The 15,870-nt window shown below is 42.5% G+C and overlaps 1 protein-coding gene across 1 annotated transcript; it reads right to left on the reverse strand.

Moving 5' to 3' along the window:
• Window positions 1-4,041: 4,041 nt before the first annotated feature.
• Window positions 4,042-15,288, reverse strand: LOC115165386 (tumor necrosis factor receptor superfamily member 14-like). The gene is made up of 9 exons (XM_029718480.1): window positions 15,227-15,288; window positions 6,155-6,273; window positions 5,744-5,843; window positions 5,522-5,647; window positions 5,236-5,391; window positions 4,999-5,086; window positions 4,644-4,866; window positions 4,425-4,514; window positions 4,042-4,265 (listed from the first exon to the last, which is right to left on the reverse strand). Exons 2-8 carry the CDS (start codon window positions 6,182-6,184, stop codon window positions 4,470-4,472), a joined length of 768 nt encoding a protein of 255 aa, XP_029574340.1. The 5' UTR covers window positions 6,185-6,273; window positions 15,227-15,288; the 3' UTR covers window positions 4,042-4,265; window positions 4,425-4,469.
• Window positions 15,289-15,870: the final 582 nt, after the last annotated feature.

The raw sequence follows: 15,870 nt of genomic DNA on the forward strand, positions 1-15,870 counted from the left end.
CAGGCTATTCCATAGGCAAGGAGCGTAACAGGAAAAGGCAGCCATACCCAACTCTGTGGAAATCACATGGGCATCAAGTGTAATCCATGCTTGAGACCTGGTTTTAGGAATTATAATTCTAATATTGATGAATGATGATAAATAAGAGGGTATCTTATTCAGAAGTGCTTTATAGACAAACACGAGAGCATGTTGTTCTGGTCTCACGGACAGCGAAGTCCAACCCATATTTTGATATAAGACACAGTGGTGAGTTCTGTAGCTAGCACCTGCAATTGTCACGTCCTGACCAGTAAAGGGGTCTATTTGTTATTGTAGTTTGGTCAGGACGTGGCAGAGGGTATTTGTTTTCATGGTTTTGTGTATGGGTTTAGATAGAGGGATATTTTGCGTAGAGTGTTTCTGGGGTTTATTGGTGTAAGTGTCGATGTAGAGGGGTAGTTGATTTAGGTGGTTCGGGGTGTGTGTGTATTGTAGAGGGGTATTTGATGTATGTGTTCCGGGGTATTGGGTATGTTCTTGTGGTTGTATTTCTAAGGGGCTGTTCTAGTTTTAGTATTTCTGTGTTGGCCTGGTATGACTCTCAATCAGGAACAGCTGTACATCGTTGTTGCTGATTGAGAGTCATACTTAGGGAGCCTGTTTTCACCTGTCACTTTGTGGGAGGTTATTTCCGTGTTTAGCGTTATGCCTTGCAGGACTGTCTATCGTCGTTGTGTTTTTGGTTTCCCTTCTTTGTCCAAATAAAAGAAGATGAGTGTACATATACCCGCTGCGTTTTGGTTTCAATCCTACGACTACCGTGACAGTAATAAACCTAAGTGCGCAATGATAAGTAGCATCCAGCGATTTAAGTGTTGATGCCTTGGCATGCATGTAAATAATATCCCCATATTCTATAACAGACATAAAAGTAGCTTGCACAATTTGTCTTCTATTTGTAGAGGACAAACATGTCCTGTTTCTATAGAGGAAGCCTGGCTTGATTTTTAGCCGTTTACAAAGTTGGTCAATATGCATTTTAAAAGACAGTTTATCATCCAACCATTTCCCTAAGTATTTATATGCAGAGACTTGACTAATTTGAGAACCATCTAAGCTCGTAAGTGCAAGTGTATTTTCAACCAACTTTTTGAACCTATTAAAAATCATAAAGTGTGTTTTCGTTGCATTTAAAACAAGTTTCAGCTCTATAAAATACCCTTGTAATATCTTAAAATCTGTCTCCAATAGTGATAATGCTTGGTCAGCCGTTGAAGCGATAGAGCACATGACAGTGTCATCAGCATATAAATGAATTTGACACTTTCTTATCTCATCACCGATATTGTTTATGTAGAGAGTGAACAGTAATGGACCAAGTATAGAACCTTGTGGGACCCCTTTAACCAACTCCAATGGCTCTGACTGGATGCCGTCGACTCCAAAAGCCTGACTTCTATCCTTTAGATAGTAATGAAACCAATGACAGGCATCCAATCCCAGTCCTATTGACGACAGCTTACCCAAAAGTATCGCCTGGTCTACAGTGTCAAAAGCTTTAGATAAATCTATGAACAAGGCGGCACAGTACTTTCTATTATCTAGGGCATTAGTAATATCATTTACAACACGTACAGTGGCCGTAATAGTACTGTGTTTAGGTCTAAAGCCAGATTGATTACTAGAAAGAGTATTGTTAACAGTTAAAAAAGATTGTAGTTGCCTATTCACCAATGACTCAAGAATTTTAGCCAAACAGGAGCGCTTAGAGATGGACTGATATATTAGTGGTAGGCTATGCCTGTAGAAAAAGACCAAAAAGATAGAAGTGGTATTTATAGACTAAACAGTTTAACATATCTTTATTCAGGAGAATCGCATTGAATCAGGCTATTCATTTCAGTGCAGCTGCGTTCTTATACATAACCATAGCCTAAACAGAACCGAAAACACTCCCGCCTATTTTGATCATGACAAAGCCTGCACATTTCAGCTATATTTCTCATTGATATAGCCAACTATTGCCTACAGATTTGATACACATGAAGCCCTATATTTAATCTGGATTTCACAAAAAAATAGCCTGACTAGGACCCTTTGACTTCTCCCCGCGCCATATGTGTTCCCAATCACGCTAAATGTAGTCCTATTAATAAGCTTTGAATGTTTTCCTACTCATTTGCATGGGCTAACCGATGTCAGAAGAAGGCCCTAAAAACTGTCAAGGACTCCAGCCACCCTAGTAATAGACTGTTCTCTCTTCTACCGCATGGCAAGCAGTACCGGAGCGCCAAGTCTAGGTCCAAAAGGCTTATTAACAGCTTCTACACCCAAGCCATAAGACTCCTGAACAGCTAATCAAATGGCTACCCGGACTATTTGCATTGTCAACACAATATTATTAATCAACCATTGTCACCGAAATAATTATAATATAATAGTAGCCTTTCCTTTTCATTTCATTGCTGCCAATACTGTTTTCTATGTTTGTTTTCACTTAATACACTGCTCCAAAAAATAAAGGGAACACTTAAACAACACAATGTAACTCCAAGTCAATCACACTTCTGTGAAATCAAATTGTCCACTTAGGAAGCAATACTGATTGACAATAAATTTCACATGCTGTTATGCAAATGGAATAGACAACAGGTGGAAATTATAGGCAATTAGCAAGACACACCCAATAAAGGAGTGGTTCTGCAGGTGGGGACCACAGATCACCTCTCAGTTCCTATGCTTCCTGGCTGATGTTTTGGTCACTTTTGAATGCTGGCGGTGCTTTCACTCTAGTGGTAGCATGAGACAGAGTATACAACCCACACAAGTGGCTCAGGTAGTGCAGTTCATCCAGGATGGCACATCAATGCGAGCTGTGGCAAGAAGGTTTGCTGTGTCTGTCAGCGTAGTGTCCAGAGCATGGAGGCGCTACCAGGAGACAGGCCAGTACATCAGGAGATGTGGAGGAGGCCAACGACCCAGCAGCAGGACCGCTACCTCCGCCTTTGTGCAAGGAGGAGCAGGAGGAGCACTGCCAGAGCCCTGCAAAATGACCTCCAGCAGGCCACAAATGTGCATGTGTCTGCTCAAACGGTCAGAAACAGACTCCATGAGGGTGGTAATGAGGGCCCGACATCCACAGGTGGGGGTTGTGCTTACAGCCCAACACCGTGCAGGACGTTTGGCATTTGCCAGAGAACACCAAGATTGGCAAATTCGCCACTGGCGCCCTGTGCTCTTCACAGATGAAAGCAGGTTCACACTGAGCACATGACAGACGTGACAGAGTCTGGAGACGCCGTGGAGAACGTTCTGCTGCCTGCAACATCCTCCAGCATGACCGGTTTGGCGGTGGGTCAGTCATGGTGTGGGTTGGCATTTCTTTGGGGGGCCGCACAGCCCTCCATGTGCTTGCCAGAGGTAGCCTGACTGCCATTAGGTACTGAGATGAGATCCTCAGACCCCTTGTGAGACCATATGCTGGTGCGGTTGGCCCTGGGTTCCTCCTAATGCAAGACAATGCTAGACCTCATGTGGCTGGAGTGTGTCAGCAGTTCCTGCAAGAGGAAGGCATTGATGCTATGGACTGGCCCGCCCGTTCCCCAGACCTGAATCCAATTGAGCACATCCGGGACATCATGTCTCGCTCCATCCACCAACGCCACGTTGCACCACAGACTGTCCAGGAGTTGGCGGATGCTTTAGTCCAGGTCTGGGAGGAGATGCCTCAGGAGACCATCCGCCACCTCATCAGGAGCATGCCCAGGCGTTGTAGGGAGGTCATACAGGCACGTGGAGGCCACACACACTACTGAGCCTCATTTTGACTTGTTTTAAGGACATTACATCAAAGTTGGATCAGGCTGTAGTGTGGTTTTCCACTTTAATTTTGAGTGTGACTCCAAATCCAGACCTCCATGGGTTGATAAATTGGATTTCCATTGATTATTTTTGTGTGATTTTGTTGTCAGCAAATTCAATTATGTAAAGAAAAAAGTATTTAATAAGATTATTTCTTTCATTCAGATCTAGGATGTGTTGTTTAAGTGTTCCCTTTAATTTTTTGAGCAGTATACTTTGGGATACTAGTGCACAAAAAATACTGACAAATACAGTGTTTTACTCCAGTCTGGCAACCCTCATAAAATCCTATTTAGCAACAGTAATTTGCCAGAAACCAACTTTAAGAAACATTTGAATGTAGATCACATTTACCACAGTGTACAGACTCTGGACGTACCTCAGGTAGCATTTGTAATGATGAGTGCGGTCAGAGCTTGAATCTGTGGGAGAATAAACCAGTAATGAACAAGGACCGTGTGAAAGTGAAGCTATAGTTTCATAGCACTTTGACCATATCTAAGTTGTCATCATTGCATTGATAAGGTGAAGTAATAGAGCATACACCTTTAGTCATACGGCTGAAGTTCTTGACAACTCACCATTTACAAAACCAGCACCTGCAAGATGCTGTACTTTCTTCTGTTTCATTGTACTACATTGCTTGGTGTTTCCTCTAAATCTGATGATGCCTAATAGAAGGAAACATATTAGTCAATAAAACATTTCTAGTTGAGCCCAGAGTCAGTAGAACAATAATAACATCTGCTCAGCTAACCTTAGAACGGTGACTGTTCAACATGTAGATTATATCAACATACCTCTACAGCATTTACTGTCCCTGGAGAAAAAGTCACTGTTGTTGGACTTTTTATCCTCCTTAGAATTATAATTATTATTATTATTATTGCAGGTGCTATTAGGACTGATGCCACAAACACACCAATGATGAATCCAGTTTCTATTTGTGAGGATTGTGGTCCACATTCAGAATTGGACAAATGAGTTCCTGGTCTAAGTTCTTGAAGACCTAAGGATTTACACCTGTAGCACATAATATAACAGTCTGAGACAACAATTTTATCATTTAACTTTCCGTTTTGTTGTAGATTTGTACTTTAGTATATTGTTTATTTATCTTACACTTTTGATTTATGTAAACATATGTGAACTCACTCGGTGTGTGGCTGGCAGACTGTAAATGATCCATCTGAATAGGTTTTACCAGGGCAGTCAGCACACACACTATCTGTAGATGTTGTTCCTGCAGAAATACATAATTGCATTTCATTTTTCCCTCACTAATTTAATTACATTAACAGTTAATGATTATTCACACTGAAGTTACCAACTTGACTAAATTGAATTATGACAGCACAAGTATTAGTATTATGACTGAGACAGAAGACCAACCTGTGTGGCTGATGTATTGACCAGGTTTACAGCTGCTGTGTCTCTGGGCTGCTCTACAACCATCCTTAGTTGGGTCTAGACAGTAGAACCCCTCCAGTGTCCCACAGACAGTGTCTGATGAAGGTGTACATGACTGCTTTACCTTCAAACCCAAACCTATAGAGAAAACATGGCCTGTATTATCTGATGTAGATACAACTGACATATCCTCATAGCATAACAACATAGACTAACATATCAGTGTTTGTGTCAGTGTTTCAGTACAGACACACAGCACCACTCTTACCTGGATCACAGTTGGTACACACTTTGCATTTTATGAGACCATTGGGCTCATCAAGGAATGTAGAATCAACACAGGGCACACAGCTGGTGCTGGTAAATTCAGTACAATGCTTATGTACATGATTTCCTGGAGAAGAGAGAATCACAATGTCATGTTTTTCTGTTAGTGTTGATGATGTAATAACATCTGGTGATTCATATGATGTAAAGACAGGGTCCTTACCTGGTGAACACATGGGACAACATTCATCCCCTATTCTGTACTCAGCTCTACCACATGCAATACAGCATCCAATGCTTACAAGCACCAATATAACAGATATCTGGAATTCGAGAGAAAATACACTAATCACTCAAATTGAAACTGATTGTGTATTTTTTTTACTTACAGAACAAGTTAGGAAAATTCGAACAAAAATATTCACAATATAATGTAATATGTATGATATTCATACATGTGGTGTCATACTGTGAATTGATTATGCTGTTTGGTGCCATAAATTTCTGTTCCGTGAAAAGATGGCCTCGTGCAAACCATCCTGATCTCACGAGCTTACATTCTGTTTTATGGCGTACAAGGCTAGTAAAAAGATGCAAAGTCACAAAATGTGCAAATCATAAATGTTTCACTTACAGTCCATATAAAACTTTCAAACTGTGCCATGGTTCCTCAATCCTCTCCAACTCACTGGAAGACCCACACACTGGATTTGTGAAGTTCTTAAGCGTTTTAAAGTATCGAGATGAACAGACCTGTGGACTTCATGTACTTTACTACATGTACTGAATAGTAAGAATAGCTCTATTATATGCTGCATAAAAATTGCATACCATTAATAAATATAATATAGTAATGTACGTTGGCTGGCCACCCCTGAGTTATCAGTCACCACCATCAATGTGAATAAAACTGAACTGAATCACAATCAAATATAATAACCTTTCAATTTGTAAATAATTATATCTTACTGAATTGATTCACAGAATTTTTGTTTTTGTAAAATAGTTATCAACTTTGAGAATTATGAAACTGAAATTGGCAAATTATTATTCAAGAAAGCTGCCCTCTTGTGGAGAAGGTCATGTTGTCTAATGAAACAAAAATAGAGCTTTTTGGTCTAAACTCCACTCGCCGTGTTTGGAGGAAGAAGAAGGATGAGTACAACCCCATGAACACCATCCCAACCGTGAAGCATGGAGGTGGAAACATCATTCATTGGGAATGCTTTTCTGCAAAGGGGACAGGATGACTGCACCGTATTGAGGGGAGGATGGATGGGGCCATGTATCGCGAGATCTTGGCCAACAACCTCCTTCCCTCAGTAAGAGCATTGAAGATGGGTCATGGCTGGGTCTTCCAGCATGACAACGACCCGAAACACACAGCCAGTGGCTCCGTAAGAAGCATCTCAAGGTCCTGGAGTGGCCTAGCCAGTCTCCAGACCTGAACCCAATAGAAAATCTTTGGAGGGAGCTGAAAGTCCGTATTGCCCAGCGACAGCCCCGAAACCTGAAGGATCTGGAGACGGTCTGTATGGAGGAGTGGGCCAAAATCCCTGCTGCAGTGTGTGCAAACCTGGTCAAGAACTACAGAAACGTATGATCTCTGTAATTGCAAACAAAGGTTTCTGTACCAAATATTAAGTTCCGCTTTTCTGATGTATCAAATACTTATGTCATGCAATAAAATGCAAATGAATTACTTAAAAATCATACAATGTGATTTTCTGGATTTTTGTTTTAGATTCCGTCTCTCACAGTTGAAGTGTACCTATGATAAAAATTACAGACCTCTACATGCTTTGTAAGTAGGGAAACCTGCAAAATCGGCAGTGTATCAAAAACTTGTTCTCCCCACTGTACCTGTTGGAACGTGTGTTACGGGTGGGTGTTGTTATCGTGACCAGTGAACTAAGATAAGGCGGAGCTTTACCTAGCATAGACTTATAGATGACCTGGAGCTAGTGGGTCTGGTGATGAATATGTAGCGAGGGCCAGCCGACTAGAGCACACAGGTCGCAGTTGTGGGTTGTATAAGGTGATTTGGTAACAAAACGGATGGCACTGTGATAGACTGCATCCAGTTTGCTGAGTAGAGTAATGGAAGCTATTTTGTAGATGACATCGCCAAAGTCGAGGATCGGTAGGATAGTCAGTTTTACTAGGGTAAGTTTGGCGGCATGAGTGAAGGAGGCTTGATTCTGAAATAGAAATCCCATTCTAGATTTGATTTTGGATTGGAGATGTGTAATATGAGTCTGGAAGGAGAGTTTACAGTCTAACCAGACACCTAGGTATTTATAGTTGTCCACATATTCTAGGTCAGAACCGTCCAGGGTGGTGATGCCAGCCGGGCGGGCAGGTGCGGGCAGCGAATGGTTGAAAAGCATGCATTTGGTTTTACTAGCGTTTAAGAGCAGTTGGAGGCCACGGAAGGAGTGTTGTATGGCATTGAAGCTCGTTTGGTGGTTTTATAGCACAGTGTCCAAGGAAGGGACAGATGTATACAGAATGGTGTCGTCTGCATAGAGGTGGATCAGGGAATCGCCCGCAGCAAGAGCGACATCATTGATATATACAGAGAAAAGAGTCGGCCTGAGAATTGAACCCTGTGGTATCCCCATAGAGACTGCCAGAGGTCCGGACAACATGCCCTCCGATTTGACACATTGAACTCTGTCTGCAAAGTAGTTGGTGAACCAGGCGAGGCAGTCATTAGAAAAACAAAGGCTATTGAGTCTGCCGATAAGAATACGGTGATTGACAGAGTCGAATGCCTTGGCCAGGTCGATGAAGACGGCTGCAGAGTACTGTCTTTTATCGATGGCAGTTATGATATCGTTAAGTACCTTGAGCGTGGCTGAGGTGCACCCGTGACCCGCTCGGAAACCGGATTGCACAGCGGAGAAGGTACAGTGGGATCCGAAATGGTAAGTGATCTGTTTATTAACTTGGCTTTCAAAGACTTTAGATAGGCAGGGCAGGATGGAAATAGGTCTCTAACAGTTTGGGTCTAGGGTGTCACCCCCTTTGAAGAGGGGGATGACCGGGGCAGCTTTCCAATCTTTATGGATCTCGGACGATACGAAAGAGAGTTTGAACAGGCTGGTAATAGGGGTTGCAACAATGGCGGTGGATAGTTTTAGAAAGAGAGGATCCAGATTGTCTAGCCCAGCTGATTTCTACGGGTCCAGGTTTTGCAGCTCTTTAAGAACATCTGCTATCTGGATTTGGGTGAAGGAGAAGCTGGGGAGGCTTGGGCGAGTTGCTGCGGGGGGGGCGGAGCTGTTGGCCGGGTTTGGAGTAGCCAGGAGGAAGGCATGGCCAGCCATTGAGAAATGCTTATTGTAATTTTCGATTATCATGGATTTATCGGTGGTGACCGTGTTACCTAGCCTCAGTGCAGTGGGCAGCTGGGAGGAGGTGCTCTTGTTCTCCATGGACTTTACAGTGTCCCAAAACTTTTTGGAGTTAGAGCAACATGATGCAAATTTCTGCTTGAAAAAGCTAGCCTTTGCTTTCCTGACTGACTGCGTGTATTGGTTCCTGACTTCCCTGAATAGTTGCATATCGCGGGTACTTTTCGATGCTATTGCAGTCCGCCACAGGATGTTTTGTGCTGGTTAAGGGCAGTCAGGTCTGGAGTGAACTAAGGGCTATATCTGTTCTTAGTTCTGCATTTTTTGAACGGGGCATGCTTATCTAAGATGGTAAGGAAATTACTTTTAAAGAATGACCAGGCATCCTCGACTGACGGGATGAACTCAATATCCTTCCAGGATACCCGGGCCAGGTCGATCAGAAAGGCCTGCTCGCAGAAGTGTTGTAGGGAGCGTTTGACAGTGATGAGGGGTGGTCGTTTGACCGCAGACTCATAGCGGATACAGACAATGAGGCAGTGATCGCTGAGATCCTGATTGAAAACAGCGGAGGGCAAGTTGGAGGGCAAATTGGTCAGGATAATGTCTATGAGGGTACCCATGTTTACAGATTTAGGGTTGTACCTGGTGGGTTGCTTGATGATTTGTGTGAGATTGAGGGCATCTAGCTTAGATTGTAGGACTGCCGGGGTGTTAAGCATATCCCAGTTTAGGTCCCCTAACAGAACGAACTCTGAGGCTAGATGGGGGGGCGATCAATTCACAAATGGTGTCCAGGGCACAGCTGGGAGCGGAGGGGGGGTCGATAGCAGGCGGCAACAGTGAGAGACTTATTTCTGGAGAGATTAATTTTAAAAATTAGATGTTCGAACTGTTTAGGTATAAACCTGGAACGTATGACAGAACTTTGCAGGCTATCTCTGCAGTAGATTGCAACTCCTCCCCCTTTGGCAGTTCTATCTTGACGGAAAAAGTTGTAGTTGGGTATGGAAATCTCAGAATTTTTGGTGGCCTTCCTAAGCCAGGATTTAGACACGGCAAGGACATCAGGGTTGGCAGAGTGTGCTAAAGCAGTGAGTAAAACAAACTTAGGGAGGAGGCTTCTGATGTTGACATGCATGAAACCAAGGCTTTTTTGATCACAGAAGTCAACAAATGAGGGTGCCTGGGGACCCGCTGGGCCTGGGTTTACCTCCACATCACCCGAGGAACAGAGGAGGAGTAGGATGAGGGTACGGCTAAAGGCTATCAAAACTGGTCGCCTAGAGTGTTGGGGACAAAGAATAAAAGGAGCAGATTTCTGGTCGTGGTAGAATAGATTCAGGGCATAATGTGCAGACAGGGGTATGATGGGGTGCGGGTACAGCGGAGGTAAACCCAGGCACTGAGTGATGATAAGAGAGGTTGTATCTCTGGACATGCTGGTTATAATGGGTGAGGTCACCGCATGTGTGGGAGGTGGGACAAAGGAGACATCAGAGGTATGATGAGTGGAACTAGGGGCTCCATTGTAAACTAAAACAAGACCAGTTGTGGTGGTGCGGCGGGGCGCCGTGTCGACAAAGGATCCAAGCCAGATGGCGAAAGAGGTATTGTAGTTGTAGTAATTTAGTTTGCTAGCCGGGAGATGCGCCTGGCTCACGGCTAACTGGTGCTAGCTTTGGGGCAGGGGAATTAGCCACTATAGCCACTTGGTAGCAGCGGTGATCCGGTGCCACGGTCCAGAGCTTACGGCGAGGATCTGGTGGAGTAGTGGGTTCTAGCCGTGTTTGGGTGGAGTCCGGGTGAACAACTGGTAGGCCAGGAGGTGGGCCTCAGGGATAGCTTCAGTACTAGGTAACTCGGTGGGTGATAGCTAGCTGTGAAGATCAGGAGTAATGGTCCTGGGATTACGGCAGGAATCCGATGTTGTAGTGGAGAGACAGTCCGATACTGGTAGGCTGGCGAGTATTATCCAGGCTAAAAAAAGGGCTGGTATCTGTGCAGAAGGTAAAGGCCGCTAGCAGTGGCTAACAATGACTACATAGCTTGTAGCTAATTAGCTGGTTAGCTTCTGGTGGCTTGGTGGTTCTTGCTATAAGGTCTAAAAATAAAAATAATAGCGGTTCCGTATCACATTGGGTGAGGTCAGGTTACCGGAAGGAAAAATTGAATTAAAATGGAAAAGAGACTGAAAATAAAATTCAAATATATACAAAATATATACAAAAAAAGACGAAAAATAACAAAGTACACGAGAGGACGAACAAAACACGTCTGCACTGCTACGCCATCTTGGAAGACCTGTCTATAATGATCAGTCTATAATTTTAATGGTAGGTTTATTTGAACAGTGAGAGACAGAATAACAAGAAAATAATCCAGAAAAACGCATGTCAAAAATTTAATAAATTGATTTGCATTTTAATGACCTGGGCTGAATTTCGAGTCTCATAGCAAAGAGTCTGAATACTAATGTAAATAAGGTATTTCTGTTTTTTATTTGTAGTACATTTGCAAAATAATCAAAAAACCTCTTTCCACTTTGTCATTATGGGTTATTGTGTGTAGATTGAGGACATTGAGGAATTTTTTTTTTTTAATCCATTTTAGAATAAGGCTGTAACGTAACAAAATGTGGAAAAAGAGAAGGGGTCTGAATACTTTCAGAATGAACTGTAGATATGTTTAGTGTAATTGATGCTTATTGATGTTCATGCAGGGCTCATCTGTGAAAGAGACCATGGGGATGGGAAAATGGGAGACACCTGGTGGGGGTGTAGACAAGCACAAGACAGCTGAAACAGATCCGGGTGTGACAGAAATAAATAATAGCCTTGGAAATAGATGCCTATTTCTAATTATTTTAAAAAGCAAAGATGAATAAAACAGACTTCCTCTCCTCTCACTAACGGCAAATGATTGCATCTTGTTATTAACCTGTTTATTGTTATGAATAAGCCTGTCCATCATATCCCCCATTTGTACAAAATACTAGTTTTCAATGCTATACTGTTTTCAATGCTATACTTCAACCACTAGAAACTGTACATACGCATGGTCTAACGTTTGTGAGAAGGTGAGCACATTTTCACTTCAAGTTCAGTTTTTATAAATGGCAACTTTTGCGTGAAAACTGGTGCATGCATGTTTTGGAGTCTGTTATGTAAGTACACACGGTGTATAAATGAGGCCCCAGGTCTGTCTGGTCTGTTTCGCAAGCGTCCTCGGAAATCTATAAATGAGGCCCCAGGTCTGTCTGGTCTGTTTCGCAAGCGTCCTCGGAAATCTTGTGATGTTGCGCCTCTGGGTTAAGAAACTCTGTGGTTCTACCCCCAAACTAGGACAATTAACAAAAAGTACAGCCAGGCAAAGTCTGTCTTTTAAAACATGTTCCAAGGTCACATAAATGCCCCCAATGCAAATCACTGTATTTGAAATACATATCGGCTTATAGAGCAAAAAGTATTCCAGGTGCCGCAGTAAAAGTGTAGGGAAACTTCATGTCACGCCCTGATCTGTTTCACCTGTCCTTGGGCTTGTCTCCAACCCCCTCCAGGTGTCGCCCATCTTCCCCATTATTCCCCTGTGTATTTATACCTGTGTTTTCTGTCTGTTGCCAGTTGTCTTGTTTGTTCAAGCAAACCAGCGGTTTGTCTCAGCTCCTGGTTTGCCTAGTTTCTCTTTTTCTCGTCCTCCTGGTGTTTTACCTTTGCCTGTCCTGATCCTGTATCTTTGCTCCACCTCTGGATTACCGACCACTGCCTGACCTGACCCTGCCTGCCGTCCTGTACCTTGGCCTCTGCTCTGGATTATCGACCCCTGCCTGACCTGACCCTGCCTGCCGTCCTGTACCTTGGCCTCTGCTCTGGATTATCGACCCCTGCCTGCCTTGACCTGTCGTTTGCCTGCCCCTGTGGTTACAATAAACATTATTACTTCACACAGTCTGCACTTGGGTCTTACCTTGTTTCCTGATACTTCAGTAGGGTCTGTAGAATGTGCACATATAGTGTAATTTCATGGGGCTCTGAATAATATGGAGTGTTGCTGGCCTTTAACTCCTCCCATTGCATTCGCCAACAATTAAAATCACTGTATATGGAATACATATTGGCTTTTAGAGCAAAAACTATTCTAGGTGCTGTAGTAAAATTATTGTAGAGAATACTCAGTAGGGTCTGTAGAATGTATAAGTAAGTGATAATGTCTGAGAAGCTGGTGTTTGGAGTATATATTGGCACAGGTGTTAGGCCCAAGGCGAAGTCGATATATCCAAAATATCCTCCAAACATCGGCTTCGAGGGCATTATCACTTTTATACAATGGGTTTCTAACATATTCAAATAATGATTGGCATTAAAAAATATATTTTGATGAATTTATTCATACTATTTCATCCTTCCACAAGACATAGTCCCGACACAAATCTATGGTTGCTACCCAAGCTGGCTGGTTCAGTTGCTAGAGACGCAACCCAGTCGTTCTTTTTGTTCTGTATCTATGGACGCGATCCAGTCATTCATTCTAAATGTTCCATTGCCATACTGGCTAGCAACGTTCTTATCCCTTGCTTGCAAGCTAGCCAACAACAGCTAACTGAGTGTCACATTTTAGTCATTTAGCAGACGCTCTTATCCAGAGCGACTTACAGTAGTGAATGCATACATTTCATTTTTCATTTCTTTTTCGCCGTACTGGCCCCCCGTGGGAATCAAACCCACAACCCTGGCGTTGCAAACGCCATGCTCTACCAACTGAGCTACAGGGAAGACCTGTCATGAAGTGTAGCCAGAATAACACCAAAGTAGCAGGATTTGTATTTGTTTAAACAGTTTTCTAGTGAAATTTATTTGGATACATCCATAACAATGAGCTAATGAGGCACGATTTCCCATGGTATAGAAAATGTGCTCACTCGTCAGAACATTGTTGTTCAGAGAAGCTAGCCAACAACACAGCTAAACACAATCACTTCAAACTGAAGCTGGAAAGACTGCAAACTAGCTGCACTTAGTTTCATTTGACCTTTTTTCAGTTGACATTTCTTTGTATAGATCCATAAAGATGATGCCAGCTGATTTATGATTCCGACTGGCTGAGAAACGCTGCCTGCCTGCCTGTCTGTCTGTCTCGCCCCGACACCAGACAAGTTCATTACTATGGGACAGCTGGAGATTGAATTTGAATATTGAAACAATGTTGCAAATGTCGGAGAGACAGATAGCAAGATTTATACAAATCTCCGCTGTTGAAAACTAAATGTTAGTCTAAAATAAATGTGAGATTGTCTACATGCTTTTTTTGTAGGGTGCCGTCTTTCGGATGGGATGTTAAACGGGTGTCCTGACTCTCTGAGGTCATTAAAGATCCCATGTCCCTTACTGTAAGAGTAGGGGTGTTAACCCTGGTGTCCTGGCTAAATTCCCAAGCTGTCCCTCATATCATCATGGTCACCTAATCATCCCCGGTTTACAATTGGCTCATTCATCCCCCCTCCTCTCCCATGTAACTATTCCTCAGGTCGTTGCTGTAAATGAGAACGTGTTCTCAGTCAATTTACCTGGTAAAATAATGGTAAAATAAAAATAAATAAAATAGTGGAGATCAAGTTTATAAAGTGCTTGGCTGTGCTGATTACACAGTGGATTGCGCAGTCAGATGAAACAGAGTAAATAGGCATTTTAACTTAATAGATTTAGCCGGTGGTAACTCTTGGAATAGACACTGGCTGGAATGCGGTTTTAACCAATCAGTATTCAGGATTAGACCCACCTGTTGTATAAATGGTGTAATTTCATGGGTTTCTGAATAATACGGTGTGTTGCTGGACTTCTACTCTGCCTATTACATTCAGCAAAATTAGAAAATATTGAATTTTTTTACCTAGGCAAGTCAGTTAAGAACAAATTCTTATTTTCAATGACAGCCTAGGAACAGTGGGTTAAACAGCCTTGTTCAGGGGCAGCACAACCGTTTTTTTCCTTGGCAGCTCAGGAATTCGATCTAGCAACCTTTCGGTTACTGGCCCAACACTCTAACTACTTGGCTACCTGCCGCATATGGAATACATAAAAGTGTTGGGATCTATATTGTACATACACACGGTTTATAAATGAGGCAGAACAGACATGGAAAACAGAAGGGAGAGAACAGCCGAGCGTAGGCCTGCCTATTCATTGTAGTAAAATTACACAATCATTCATCAAGATGAAAATAAATCATTCTTAAAGTTAGGCTACATTCACAGAACATGTAAAGTAGGCTATTTCTACGTAAACACGTAATATTTATCTTACCCCAGCCTTGATCCCAGTAGGGTAGGACCCTGGACTAATTTTACTTACTTTATGATCAGCGTCTTCGGGACTAATTAGTTGTTTCCATTGTTCCTATATCAAGCACAGCTGAAGTCCTTAAAAATATACTGTGAATGTGACTTCTCAGTAAGTTGGCTTTATTTCAGTTCTCCTACACGTGACGGTATGAGGAACTCATGATAATGCTGGACGAAGAGAAGGACACCCTGATGCATGTTGGGACATGCCTTTCCTGTTACTTCATCAGATAACTTTGAATCAAAATCAAATTTTATTGGTCACATACACATGTTTAGCAGACGTTATTAAAAGTGTAGCGAAATGCTTGTGCTTCTAGTTTCCGACAGTGCAGCAATATCTAACAAGTTCACAACAAATACCTAACACACACAAATCTAAGTAAAGGAATGGGATAAGAATATATAAATATATGGATGAGCAATGTCAGAGCGTCATAGGCTAAGTTGCAATAGATAGTATAGAATACAGTATATACATATGAGATGAGTAATGCAAGATATGTAAACATTATTAAAGTGACATTATTAAAGTGACTAGTGTTCCATTTATTAAAGTGGCCAATGATTTCAAGTCTGTATGTAGGCAGCCGCCTCTCTGTGCTAGTGATGGATATTTAACAGTCTGATGGCCTTGAAATAGAAGCTGTTTTT

Source organism: Salmo trutta, chromosome 28 (assembly GCF_901001165.1).
Source record: "Salmo trutta chromosome 28, fSalTru1.1, whole genome shotgun sequence".
Taxonomy (NCBI): domain Eukaryota; kingdom Metazoa; phylum Chordata; class Actinopteri; order Salmoniformes; family Salmonidae; genus Salmo; species Salmo trutta.

What these genes read in the sequence shown, in the direction of transcription:
- LOC115165386 (XM_029718480.1), bottom strand. Translation starts at nt 6,184, where the DNA reads ATGGCACAGTTTGAAAGTTTTATATGGACT. An exon ending in TTGAAAGTTTTATATGGACT is followed by an intron (nt 5,844 to 6,154) that starts GTAAGTGAAACA and finishes CTCGAATTCCAG; the next exon opens with ATATCTGTTATATTGGTGCT. An exon ending in TTGTCCCATGTGTTCACCAG is followed by an intron (nt 5,648 to 5,743) that starts GTAAGGACCCTG and finishes TCTCTTCTCCAG; the next exon opens with GAAATCATGTACATAAGCAT.